We start from the raw sequence: 15,143 nt of genomic DNA on the forward strand, positions 1-15,143 counted from the left end.
GATTGAAAAATGAAAATTCTTTGTCTTTCATTTACGATATTGCTGAAAATCAAAATTTAAAAATTTGTTAAAATAAAGAATATCATAAGATTTTATACTTAAAAAGATATATATCTAAATATACTTTTATTTTAAAGATCAATTAAAATCTTTTTTTTAATTTGGAAATATTTTCGAAAGTTATTGCAGAAAAACTTCAAACTTTTTCTCTGTTTTTAAATAATAAAAATTAAAAAATTGCTCTACCAAACATTACACTTTCCTACCCTCCAAAACATATTTATTCTTCTCTGCGTACACACACGCACGTTCTCTTTTATTAGAAAAAAAATTTGCATATAGTAAAAAATTTATATATATATATATTATATGGAGAGTCCTTGCAGTCAAATGTTATTTCGAATCGCAATAACATAAAAGCATTTATTTATTCAAATTTCGCATGAAAATATTTCTATTATTTTCGACTGTTGGAGATGTTTTCTTTCAAATGAAAAATAATTATACAATAATAAAATAAATAAAAAATAATAAATAAATACACTTATATTTTCAATAAGTTATTTAATAAATGATAATTTTTAACAAATGACTTAAAAAAATTCTTAATAAATAAATACATTTTAATAATAATAAAGAATTTATTTACATCAAAATCAATTTAAAATAAAAAAAAATATCAGATGAATTTCTGAAAGAGTGTAAAAGAAACGAGTAAAGTTTCAGAAAGAGTAAAAGAAACGAAACAGTTTGACGATTCCAAGTTTTGGCGGAATAAAATAAAAAACAAAATCGCGTAATAGGAAATAAAAAAGATTGGCATAATTCGCCACAAATGCGCTTATTTGCCAAATCTTATAACCCCTATTATAGCTAATCCTGCAATTGGGATAGTTCTTGTTAGCGCCTATAGATGGCTGTAGACTGCTGGCGCCGTCTACAGGCACTAATTGGAACCTAGCTTGATCCTCCAATACGTCCTCCGGTTAACTCTACCCTAGTTATCCTGGTTTTGTTTTCCTACAGCATTGTTGCCAATTCAAGTATAAAAATTGGATAAATTCAATTTTGTTCTTGTCGTACTTTAGCTGATAAATTTAATTAAGTTTGAATACTCATACTTCAATTTTCATATGAATTTTGGTACAAAAGATTTTATTTTGATACAATAAGTTTATAGTATTAAAATGAAATATAATCGTTTTACTCCTTTTCAACTAAGTGAAACAAAGTTTTCTATCAAGAATATTTTAAAGCTGAAAAATAGCAACTCCACTCATTCTATTCGCTCACTTATGTATGTACACAAATGAAACATCGTGCTTTCTGGAATTTACAGTTTGCAACATAAATTGATTCACATTTCAATTAAAAAAGGTGAGTGTTTCTTCATTATTCAGTTTTATATCATATCAAAATCAACTATGTTTTTTATTTGAATCAATAATGATTGTTATTGTTATAAAAATCCATTAGTTTGTTCCTTAAACACATACTGTATCGCTATCACAGTTATCCTTTTGATGAAATACTTTCACAACTTAAGCAAAGAAAAGAAAATACTTTAAAATTATTCTCTAACTAACGAAAATTATTCTCTAATTAACGAAAATTATTCTCTAATTATTAACCTTTTTACGTGAAGAGTAATATCAACAATGTCTTGTCATTCTGATAAAAATGGATTTTACATTCTTTATGCTAAAATTTTTCTAAATTTTTGCTACCTTTAGCTAAGAAGCACATTGAGATGAAGAGTTACTTTTTAAAAATATGTTACAGATATTCTGGTAGGCTTTAATTGTTGCTCTACGAATTTATTTCATTCAAATCATAGACCGTTACCTCCAGCTTTATAAAATAAAAAAATGCCGTAATAATTTAATACGTCGTTATTTTAATTTCGTTTATAAAGTATTTTCTCTCTTTGTTATCATCATCCAACACTTGTGTATAATTACTGCGAGTTTATTTGTTTCTTCTAACTTCCAACGTATTCTATAACTTCAACTTGAAAGCTGGAAAAGATCTTTTTTTCTTTTCAAATTTTTATTTTACTCCCCCCTCCCATTCAGACTGATATATACCTGAGTAAAAATATTGTTCAAATTTAAATGTTATAAATAATTTAGTTTTAACTATAACCACTATAAATAATCCTACTTTTGCTTCACATTTCAATAGATATGGAAAAAAATATGACATATGAGTATTTGGTTGAAATTCTTTTAGCTAATATCATTAATCTTGATATATAAGTAATAAGAAATAAAGTAGAATTCTTAAAGTAATTAGTTTTTGAATTTTATTTTTTACAATTTCGTTATTTAAAAGATTAATGATGCTGCAATATCATAATTTATATGCCACATTATACATTTCATTTTATTCTGCGTACATACAACATTTATATCATAATTTATATTATGCCACATTATACATTTCCTGGTATCTGTATTAGTGATATAATACTAAGCTTACATTTTATGTGATGTATACAGTATGAAAAATTTTATTATCAATTCTTCAGTTTAATGCAAAAGAAAAAAAGAAAGAGAGAGAGAATACTTATATCAATTTTCTTCAAATCACCCTTGATGAACTAGGACTAGGAATTATAAAAATTCATGGGGAATATTTCACTGGGTTTCAACAGAACCAGGATATCAGGGAAAAGTCAGGGAATTTTATCAATCTCAAAAAGCCAGGAAAATTCTTAACAATATTGAAAAATTAGGGAAAATTGCTAACGAGGGCATATCATGTCAAGCATGCATACAATCAATTTCGCTCAATCATTTCCACGAATCCAAAGTCTAATGTCATGGAAATGATCATAGTAACAGCAAAACTGAACAGCTTTCTTTCAAGTGTATGGCACCTTCTTAGAATTTCATTGCAATAAGAAGTAATAAGTTGAAGAATGTTTGTAAAATTTTTTAGAAGCAAAGTATTTTGATGAAATTTCCATTATTTTTTATATATAAAAGATTTAATATATTGATTTAATTGTTTTCAGTATGCTCATCTCATTTTTTAAAAATTGAATTTCTTAAAAACATTTTTTTTTTCATGTTAAATAACTAATAAAAGTAATTTTAATATTGTATATTATACAAATATTGTTTGACAATGGATTCTAAAGCCCTCCTTACTATTCTGTATGCGTTAGGATGGGTTTAATTCGTCAAAATAAGGGTGAGGTGAAAGGAGGGGATGTGTACATTTAAAATAAAATAAACTCGGATTACTCGCAGACTAAATTAAAATAATACAATCAGAAACAACATGATATTCACATATACGTGAAAGAAAATTAAACAAAAAAAGTATCTAATAGAGTAAAAATCAAAGTAAAAAAAAAAAAAAAAAAGAGTGAGAATACATATATCAGTTTTCTCCAAATCACCCTTAATGTTTAACTTTGAATTATAAAAATTCATGGGGACTATTTCACTGGGTGTCAATAGAACCAGGATATCAGGAAATTTTATCAATTTCAAAAAGCCAGGAAAATTCTTAACAATATTGAAAAATTATTGAAAATTGCTAATGACGGCATATCATGTCAAGCATGTATACAATCAATAATTTCGCTCAATCATTTCCACGAATCCAAAGTCTAATGTCATGGAAATGATCATAGTAACAGCAAAACTGAACAGCTTCCTTTCAAGAGTATGGCACCTTCTTAGAATTTCATTACAATAAGGAGTAATAAGTTGAAGAATGTGGCTAACAACAACTTTAATGAATCTTTCAGAAAGATTAATTTTTGCTTTTCAAGGAATAGAGGGGAATTAATAAATTTGATTCAACCTGCTCTTGTAATGATGCTATTTCATTGTTAAAAATGATAATACTTTCCAGTGGCAACATTGATATATAGAGAGAATCTTCAATTAATAATGATTGTTTATGGGAGAATATAAAACAACAAACATTCATTGCAAGATGAATGGTTTAGGACTGCATTCAAGTAAATGATGGAATAAGAATTCATCATTGTCAAAATAATTGATTTCAAATGTGAAGAATTCACAAGCCAAATAGGACGAATATAAAAAGAAGTAAAAGAAGAAAGGAATCAAGTGAAAATTCAAAAAGGAAGCAAGGTATCAATATTAGGAATTAAAACAAATAATAATAATAATTTTAAATAAAAATTAAGAATGTTTAAAAAGAGGATTTAAAAATTGAAAAAAAAAAAAAAGTTGTAGGTCTCAAAATTTTGCAAAAGAAAATTTTGAACATTTTTTATTTATTAAAACAGCATTTTTTAAAAACTATCTGTTTTTATTGATATTTTAATAATTGATGTTTCAATTTTGAATTTAATATTTGTAATTTTTTGCATTGTAAGTATAATAAGCAAGTATAATTTAAGTAATTTAAGTATAATTCCAATAATAAATATTCCAATATTTATTATTGAAATGATTTGTAAATTAGTATTTTGTGTTTCATTGTTTATTGTAATAAATGAATAGAAATACTTTTATGCTCATTTATAAAAGGCATTATACTCATTTATAAAAGGATAACTTTTTGTTTCGAGCAATTAATTTATGATTTTTTAAAGAAAAAATAATTAAAGTAATATTTTGAGAGTTTCTCTTTCTCAAATCTTTTTCTGAAATATACATTATTAGGTATCTATAATTATACTGTTTTTATATTTATGCTGCAACGTGTTGTTTTGGTTCTTATGCAAAAAACTCTGATCAGTCAATGAACATTTATAAAATTTTGTGTAATATTCATAATAACCTTTACTATTAATATAACTTGCATTGTAAAGAATGTTTGTGGAATTCTTATAAAGTTTTAGAAGCAAAGTATTTTGATAAAATTTCCATTATTTTTTATATATAAAAAAATTTAATATATTGATTTAATTGTTTTTCAGCATGCTCATCTCATTTTTTAAAAATTGAATTTCTTATATTTTTTCATGTTAAATAACAAGTAAAAGTAATCTTAATATTACATATTATACAAATATCGTTTGACAATGGATTCTAAAACCCTCCGTGCTATTGTGTATGCATTAGGATGGGTTTAATTCGTCAAAATAAGGGTGAGGTGAAAGGAGGGGATGTGTACATTTGAAATAAAATAAATTCGGATTATTCTCAGACTAAATTAAAATAATACGATCAGAAATAACATGATATTCACATATACGTGAAAAAAATTAAACAAAAACAGTATCTAATAGGGTGAAAATCAAAGTCAAAGAATGATGAAGAATTCCGGAAATGTGCTCATCCTTCTGTGTGATAGAATTCGTCGAAAAGTGATTGTCTCAGAATACTGAAATGAACAGTACAGTGATTTTAAGTAGGGAGAAAGCCAGAACACTAATATAATTAGTAGCCATAAGTAAGGAAAATATTGTATGTATAGACATGATTTTTTTTTTTCACATTTTCAGTAGCCATCATGTTTATTCCTTTAGGAACCTAGTTTTAATTACTATGTTCTTAAAAGAATAAAGATTTTTTTCAATATAGTTGGATATAATTTTTAAGTTATGTTTAAGGTGAAATGTTTAGTTTGATTATAGAAATTCCAAATGTTGAATAGATTTTTATGAAAAAATTGTATGCAGGTACTGTAAAACATTTGAGAGGTTTCATTAAATGTTTCTCATTATTGATTGAATAACAGATTTTTATATTAAAAAATATATTTCCATTCATGAAAAAAATTACTGTATCTTAAATATTTTCGATTCCTTTTGAAGGAAAATATAATAAATTCTTTAATAATGTATGCAAGTCGAGGTGCCACTCCCAAAATTTAATTATATTTTGTCTTTTGTTATAAATTATCAATAACATATGGGGAAGATTAGCTTTTGAGTTATTCCATGTTAAATCAGACAAACACAAACTGTGATATCATCTTCATTATCTTGGATATTGACGAACTTCACAGGTTAATTTCTTTCAAGGAAATAAAAAATTATGTTTTCTTCTTTTTTTTTAAAAAAAAAATCCTAAACTATTTAAATTTTGCTGTCAATAAATTTTTTTAAAATCTGGCAGTTTCTACAAATTGGACAGCAAAGGCTATTATTTTTTTTGTGGGGGGGATGGAAAATTAATTTTTTTTACAAAACAATATTGATGAAAATATGTATTAATATGTAAAAAATCTAGAAAAAAAATAGTTAAAATTATACCAGTAAGTGTGATCAGTTTTATTTTTATTATAAATATTTTATATTTTCTTAAATAAAATAGAATTCTTCATCAAGTGGAAAATCATCAAAATGAAATAGAATAATAATAATAATAAAATATTTGCTCTAAAATATAATGCTGTGTCAAATCAAAAAAAAAAAAAAAATCTTTTTAGTTATTTTTTTACTCCAAGAAAAAAAAATAGGTATTTTTTGCAATGTGTTAACATTCAAATTTCCCTTCGTTTAAATACTGCCATATTGTTTTAAAAACTATAGGTAATAACTGCTATTGTGTACTGTAATTACAACTATAAGTTTCTTTTTTTTAAAGGGTATCCTAATGAGTAAGAAAATAAAAATATTAATTACAGTATTAGATATATATTTCAATTGTTAGTTTGGAAAATGTTGTTATTAAATATTTGCAGCTGCTGGATGCTAGGATTAATGCAAAAATCTTTTATGTAGCAGAGAACATATATTGAAAATTTAACATATATATACATAGGGAACAAGTACAAATATGTACTCAAAAAGTACTGGCTCTGAATGAATTTGAAAGGGTTAAAATGGGTCAGATCTTGCTGTAATAAATAATTGTACAAAAATGCAATTTATACAAGTTGGTAAATGCATCGTTTCAGTTTCTTCACACTTGCAACTTGTACTGATAACATAGATGCCAGAAAGTTGGTTAAAAGAAGCTGCAACATTCAATTCTAAAAATATTTCAAATTTTAAGTCCTTTAAAAAAATTTAATGTTTTCAAAATTTGATTGAACATATACATTCTTAAGAGAAGTGGAATTTTTTTTTTCAGTTATTGTATTTTGATGCTCCATGATTGTGAAATAGCATAAGAAATGTGTACTGAATCCCTCTTGCCTTGAAAAGTAATTGTGATTGCTCTTGAAAATGTTAAAACTGTATGGTGACATCTTCTTCTGTATTCACTTCAATCACCATCCCAAAATACCCTATTATTATAATTTTAACCAGTAAAACAACCATGATATAAATCTTCTATTTTCTCCTATAGAGTTTGCTTCTTGTTAATATAAGTTGGAATTGAGAGCTGATTTTTCATCACTGTGGATTCTGTTAGGCTTAATCATTCCCGAGTTATCTATTGGCTAAAAATTGTGGAAGCATCTTGTTCGAGGAAAAGTCTGAATACTTTTGGTGTGAAGTCAAGAGTATGGAATCATTTTTTTTAGAAATATATTGGATGCATTGTTGATTTTGGAAAACTCGAAAAGTTCATTCCTTACTGTAATTTGTCTGAATGTCTTTGAAAATTTTCTTTCCTAGCTAAATATTTGGCATTACTTCTATTTCTTCACTTTTTGTTTTATCTTTTCAAAAAATGGCTTAAATCCTTCAAGAAAAAATTCTTTCTTGTATAAACAGAGTGCATGAAGTTTTATATTGCTCTATTTATCCGACACTGAAACAATTAATATTTCTTAGATACAGGTAGTTTCTTCCAGAAAAGCATTTGCATTTTTTTTTTATCTCATATATTATATTTGTTATATTTTAGGTCATCAGGTAAGATACAAAGATGTAAAAATCAATTTTTCATTGCTCATATCCTTATAAGCAGTGAAAAATCATGCCAGGTTGAATAGTATTTGAATCTGCAGTCAAGCTTCGTATATTGTGGAATCATAATTTTCTGTGAAACCTATTAAGATAACAGCTATATTTGAGGAAGCTATTCCCTTTAAGTTCAAATAGTATATTTATAGCTTGTGATTTGATGATGTATGAATATGGTATCAGTACATTTAGTTTTTCACATTTAATGTTTAATATACCAACAAACTCATTAAGCTTAAAAAGTCTATTATTTTGGATTAGCCAAATAAAACTCATTGTTTGAATGTATTTGACAAATCGTCATCATAGTTCTCAAATTTTGACAGTAATATCTGGAATAGATGATGTTTTGATGGGCAGTTGTCACGATACCTTAACATAATTAGTATTCTGTTCCTTCACAAAAAATATATAGTATAAGTTCATGATAACCCTTCTTCTTGGAATTAATAAAATAATATTTTGATCTGTCGTATGTACACACACAAAGGTTTCTGCCAAAGTATCAGAAAATAAAATTTTGAAAGACCTATTTTCAAGCCATGATTTCCATTTTAAAATTTGTGTATAACTCTTTAAAAATACATAAAATCGAATGCTTCCGTTTGTATATATATATTTTTTTTTCTTCTATACGCACAATATTTTTCATTCTTGGTAAAATTCCGTACTGTTTATCAGTCTAACAAAATTTCGATATCAATTCAATAATTTTAGAACTCAGCTGCTTCTCATGTCCACAAGATGGTTTTGCTGAGAATATGTCTTTTAGCAGTTTTTGAATTTTATGGTCTGAATGATCAAATACTGCTTATCACTTTATTTTTTTAAAATTATATCAGTCAAGTTGGAATTGTGTACATTTGAATCAAGGTATTTCTTGATGTGACAATTAAATCATTTTTAGTTATATGTACGAATTTGTCCAGATCTGTAAATTTTTTTTTTTAATCCAGATTTTTTACAGTTTTTTTTCTTTTTTGTGGCAAATCAACTTCAAGAACAATTCTAATTTTTCTTTTTTTAAATTTTAGTATATTTTTTTTTATAATTTTTCTTTGTTATAAATAAGAAAGAAATTTAATTCATTAATCATATTTCTCTTTTCTAACAGTTCATCAGGCGTAAATTCCACGTCGTAAATTTTGGCATTTAAGATACTTTCTGCAAGATGCATGGAATTTTTGTTCTGATTTCACTTTGAAGTCCTTTGTTAAATTACCCTATTCTATTCTTTTATTATAATATGAAATGATTTTTTAATTAAAGCTTTATGTTTTATCTAAAGGGGGGCTACAGGACTCTTTCTGGAAAATTTCATCCGTCTCCTTTTTTCTTTTTTTGTTGTTGTAGAAATGCACTTTAATGAGGAAGACAAATAGTTCTCCATTTTAAAAGAGAATTTAATTTCAGTGAGTTTAAAATAGATTGCATGACTTTTCTCAGAACAGCTTTTCCCACTCTGCTCTTCTTTATTTTTTCACTTTTGGGTTATATATTTGCATGACAACAAAATGCAAATCATTAGAAAATTTATAATTTGAATTTTGAGATAGTATAAAAATTTAGTACTGTAAGAAGAGTTCATTTCCGCATTGGAGAAATTCATTCAAGTTTCTTACACAAGTCCGCCAAATTGGCGATATTTGCTATTATTTTATTTAATTTTTAAAAACAAATTCAAAAAATATTTAACTAAGCTGAAAATCATTTGAATACTCGGAATATTGAAAATATCTGATATTCCCGTCATATCTATATAAAGAACAATGCAAATCAAATAGAAAAACCAAATAATTATTTGTATGTCTAACGAATGTACAAGAAGAAAAGAAAAAAAAATAAATTAAGAAATCTAAAGTAGAAACATGCATAATAAGAAAAATAATTATCTTCTTTTCATTTGTTTTACATTTATGTAAGTATTTAAAATCACATTCTCCGGAGCAAACGCGAGGTAATCTGTCTAATTTAACATAAAAACAATATTGTAATTAATCGTAATTATTTCATAATTTTTATAAAAGATTTATATTCTAATATAAAGTAAAATGTTCATTGTTAAATATGATCAAAACTTTTCAAAATTTATATTTATTTTTCAGAAGTATATACTATTTTCCAAAACATAAAATCAACAATAACCATACTCTCAATTTTTAGATTTAAAAAGAAATCTAACTTTGATTTGTAATTTATTTTCAATATGCACAAGCTTTCTGTAACATAATTAATTTCGCAAAGTTTATATGTAAAACTATTCTGAATTTGAAAATAATTCAAGTCTTCATTCAGGCGGGTGCCAGAGGTCTCGGACTTAAAGGAAAACCTAAATAAATAAACCCAACATCGCTTTACATGATTTGCCAAAAAAAAAAAAAGCTGTAAAAGTTTGTTTTTAGGTAGTATTCCAGATGACCATTGGTAAATATTGCCCGGCTTGAAAAAGAAAATAATTATTTCAAAGAAAACTTTTTCTCACGAAAACTGTTATTTCAAATAATAGGATGATAAATGAGCTTTTCTTTTCAATGTATATCTGTAGTCATGAGCAGCGTAGCAATAAAGGATACATAAATTTCTGCATTTATTTTATAATTTGGAATTGAAAATTCTTCACACCCAATATCGCTTCAAATTGACGCCAAAAGAGGGGGGGGGGGGAGAGAAACAGACTTCCATCTGATTTCTCCTATTTGAAATGGATCTTCCCTACAGAAACCTGTTTCTGTAACACCCGCCCTAATCATAGACATTTGTCTGGAAGTGTTCTCGTGGTGGACACACAGTATATGCTACTGTACAGTTTCTGCGGATGTGTGATCTTACCGAATAGCTTCTGGCTGGCTGAATGTAAACCCTGCTTTATTGTAATCAGGCACTCCTAACTGCGCCTTCTTTCCGGATGAAATTTTTGAATATTGTAATCATATAGTCATACATTGCACATATTTGAAAGAGATGAAACCGTTTCTAGCTATGATATACTTCGTCATTGGCATTTTAACTCTTTTGATTTTAGACAAACAAGTATGAACGAGACTCACAGGTATTAACACAGACAAGTATATTATAGCCATAAAATATATTGGGTTGGCAACTAAGTAATTGCGGATTTCACTCATAGATGGCTTCAGTTGAATTTTTAGGTTTGCAGACGTAGTACAAATGTAAAACACATTTTGTTATTTGATAGTTGGCAATTCAGCTGTCAGTCAGTAAAAAAAGTTTTTTGATCGGTTGCGTAGTTTTCGTTTGGCGTTCGTTGAAAAATGGAAAATCAAAAGGAACATTTTCGTCATATTTTGCTTTTTTTATTTCAGCAAAGGGAAAAACGCATCGGAAGCTCATAAAACGTTATGTGCCGTTTATGGTGACGAAGCCTTAAAAGAACGGCAGTGTCAAAATTGGTTTGCCAAATTTCGTTCTGGTGATTTTTCACTCAAAGATGAAAAACGCTCTGGTCGTCCAGTTGAAGTTGATGACGACCTAATCAAAGCAATAATCGATTCGGATCGTCACAGTACAACACGTGAGATTGCAGAGAAGCATCATGTATCACATACATGCATTGAAAATCACTTAAAACAACTTAGCTATGTTCAAAAACTCGATACATGGGTTCCTCACGAACTGAAAGAAACGCATTTAACGCAACGCATTAACAGCTGCGATTTGCTAAAGAAACGTAATGAAAATGATCCATTTTTAAAACGATTGATAACTGGCGATGAAAAATGGGTTGTTTACAACAATATCAAGCGGAAAAGATCGTGGAGCAGGCCGGGTGAACCAACTCAAACAACATCAAAAGCTGATATTCATCAAAAGAAGGTTTTGTTATCAGTTTGGTGGGATTACAAAGGAATTGTCTACTTTGAACTCTTACCACCCAACTGAACGATCAATTCTGATGTCTACATTGAACAACTAACGAAATTAAACAATGCAGTTGAAGAAAAGCGGCCCGAATTGACAAATCGAAAAGGTGTTGTATTCCATCATGACAATGCAAGGCCACACATATCTTTGGTCACTCGGCAAAAATTATTGGAGCTTGGTTGGGATGTTTTGCCACATCCACCATATAGTCCTGACCTTGCACCATATGATTACTTTTTGTTTCGATCTTTACAAAACACCTTGAATGGTAAAAATTTCAATAATGATGATGTCAAATCGTACCCGATTCAGTTTTTTGCTAATAAAAACCAGAAGTTTTATGAACGTGGGATTATAATGCTGAAAGATGGAAAAAAGTCATTGATCAAAATGGGCAATACTTTACAGAATAAAGTTATTTAATTCCATGAAAAAATTGTGTTTGATTTTCTAAAAAAAAATCCGCAATTACATAGTTGCCAACCCAATATATTGACGAATAATCCGAGCGAGATATGGTACACGGGAACAACATCAAAGCCACACTATAATTCCATGTCAATCTCAACATGCTTCGATTCTCTCTTTCACTAGTAAAAAAATGACTACAAAAAAAAAAAAAAAAAAAAAAACCGGCAGTTCCCCCCCCCTTTTTTTTTTTCTCTTCTCTCCTCGCCAGATGGTGCAATTGTTATCATGATCGTTAATGTCGATGACTGCTAAACAGAATTATTAACTTAAAATTAAAGTAAGAATTTATAAATATTGTGTTAAACTCATTCTTTTCTATATGATTGTCGTTTACTCATATAGTATTTGAATCATTGTTAAAATTTGTTTTAACTTGTAATCTTAAATGTGACTTTCATGGTGATTAAAGAATAAACAACATAGTTTACTCTTTCAACATTAAAAAGCTTTGTATAAGTTTTTTTTTTTATTTGTATTATTCAGAAATGTTTTTCTTCGTCTGTTCATTTTTAATTCGTACCAGAATCAGAATTATGATTATCAAAAAATCACTGTAAACAAACCTTGATATTTTGCAGAGTTAAAAAGATTAATTGTGCAAAATATCAGTTTTTGTGTTCACAAGTAAAATGTTTCTTTAGACTGTTGAGAAACAAATTTGGCAACCACCTTCCTGTATATCCAATTGATTGACGACTGCTTATTGTTCCATATGAGTTTTCAAACGGTCCTGGAAATGTAGGATGGAATTTTTAAGTGCTTTGATTCAATAATTTAAAATTTTTGAAAAGAATAGTAAATATTATTATTATATATATTTACTGTCATAAAAGTTGGTTTTTCAAATGATTAAATTAAGTTATTCAGAAATATAAACTCATACAAAATCGAACATTGACCACCTTTGTGGCGTGCATCCGTTCGCACTTCTTCTCCGCTGAGTGATGTCGACCACCTCTGGTGTGCAAAATAACGATGGGTTATTTGATCGGAATCACCGCACTTCTAATACTTTAATGAGAGAATATAATAAGGAATTTATTATCATATTTGGACAATACTTAAAGATTATTTCTCATACCGATTCGTGCACTTCCCTTTTAAAACTACTTTTGCCAGCTCTTCACGCTTTTATGTTCCGACATCCGGATTTTTAATAAAAAAAACAAAATTCTAGTTTTTATTTCATAAATAGCTGTGTGTGCTTAAAACATTTTTTTTTTTTTTATTATTTCAGGTAAAACAAGATGCCGCAAAACGAACACATTGAGTTGCATCGCAAACGGTACGGCCAACGGTTCGATCATGAAGAAAGGAAGCGGAAGAAGGAGGGCCGTCTGCCCCATGAAATGGCGCAGAAGGCCAAAAAGCTGCGTGGCTTGAAGGCTAAAATGTACAACAAACAACGGTTCGCCGAGAAGGTCCAGATGAAGAAGACTTTGCGCATGCACGAGGAGAAGAAGACCAAAAACAAAGATCCCGACAAGGTTCCAGAAGGGGCCCTTCCCGCCTACTTGCTGGACAGAGAGAACCAACTGAGGGCTAAGGTTCTGTCCAACACAATCAAACAGAAGCGGAAGGAGAAAGCAGGGAAGTGGAGCGTGCCCTTACCCAAGGTCAGAGGTGTCAGCGAAGCTGAAACTTTCAGAGTCATCAAGACTGGGAAGAGGAAGAAGAAGGCGTGGAAGAGGATGGTGACCAAAGTTTGCTTTGTGGGTGAAGGCTTCACGAGGAAACCCCCAAAGTTTGAAAGGTTCATTCGACCGATGGGTTTGAGGTTCAATAAAGCTCACGTGACCCATCCGGAGTTAAAGGCCACCTTTTATTTACCAATTATTGGCGTGAAGAAGAACCCAAACTCTGCTCTATTCACTAACCTTGGCGTTATCACCAAAGGTACCGTGATTGAAGTGAATATTAGTGAACTTGGTCTTGTGACGCAAGGTGGTAAAGTTGTGTGGGGTAAATATGCTCAAGTGACGAATAATCCAGAAAATGATGGATGCATCAATGCTGTACTACTAGTTTAGAAAATAAATGCTATTTTAAAAGAAACTGTTTTGTTTGTTTGTGTATTAATGCTAGCAGTCCAGATAAGTAAGGTCCTTGAGCCACAGAGGAGGAAAAGCATTTACATTATTTTCGAAAAATGCGCATTTATTTTGAAAACATTCTATGAAGGGGGGAGGGGATTAGAATAAAGTTAAATTCTCATTCTGCCGCTCAGTATTTCATCTTTGAACTTATTATATATATATATATATATTTCGAGAGATATTTTGCCCACAATAATTAAATTTCAAAAATGACCCGAGGTGAATTTCAGTTATTCTGGAGTTGATAAGAGATTTATTTCCTTTTTTAACTAAATTTAATTGTTGCATAGGGAAGTACTTCAAAACGGAAATAAATTCATATGCTTAATTTCAAATTTGAATGGCAAATATTTCTAAAATTCAATAGTCTCATCTGCATTGAATTTTTGCCTTCATATCTGAAACATTATTGGACGGTGATTACCATCTAATGAATCCCATTATAATCGTCGTTAGCGAATGTTGTGGTACATAATTAATTTTTATGTATAATTGTAAGCTTTAAAAAAATTGACCGCGATTTTTTTATAACAGATTTTGTTCCGTACTATTCTGTTTACTGGGCTCCAGAAGTATTCTTTATATGCCATGGATTAGTTTATCTTGCCTAGACTCCAGTTTTAAAACAATGTTTACCAACTGTTTGACCGGTCACGAGTTAATTCGTGTTACCGCTAAATTGCAGAAATCAGCAAATCTGCACATTAACTAGGGTAATCCGTTAAAGCGAGGAAAATTGTTTTATTTCTCAGATTATCTAAATAATCTATGAATTGCGTAGCTAATCTGCACATTACCTACTAGGCACTCGTTTGAGTGAAAATAAGATCGTTACTGGAAAAACAGCCATGTTTCTGCACGCTTAAATTAAATTTTGCTTATTTATTTTTTGATATCTA

General features: G+C 28.7%; 2 protein-coding genes across 2 annotated transcripts in view; one reads left to right on the forward strand and one right to left on the reverse strand.

Moving 5' to 3' along the window:
• The window catches only part of LOC129961804 (tetratricopeptide repeat protein 7B-like), a 65,727-nt gene extending 64,703 nt beyond the window's left edge, over positions 1 to 1,024 (reverse strand). Inside the window, exon 1 of the mRNA XM_056075376.1 lies at positions 999 to 1,024. The gene's annotated coding sequence lies outside the window, so the exon portion shown is untranslated. The remainder of the gene's footprint in view (positions 1 to 998) is intronic.
• Positions 1,025 to 1,233: 209 nt separating this feature from the next.
• On the forward strand, positions 1,234 to 14,203 carry LOC129961976 (ribosome biogenesis protein NSA2 homolog). The gene is made up of 2 exons (XM_056075627.1): positions 1,234 to 1,377; positions 13,386 to 14,203. Exon 2 carries the CDS (start codon positions 13,396 to 13,398, stop codon positions 14,176 to 14,178), a length of 783 nt encoding a protein of 260 aa, XP_055931602.1. The 5' UTR covers positions 1,234 to 1,377; positions 13,386 to 13,395; the 3' UTR covers positions 14,179 to 14,203.
• The last annotated feature ends 940 nt before the right edge of the window (positions 14,204 to 15,143 follow it).

Source organism: Argiope bruennichi, chromosome 2 (genome assembly GCF_947563725.1).
Source record: "Argiope bruennichi chromosome 2, qqArgBrue1.1, whole genome shotgun sequence".
In the NCBI taxonomy this organism is placed as follows: Eukaryota; Metazoa; Arthropoda; class Arachnida; order Araneae; family Araneidae; genus Argiope; species Argiope bruennichi.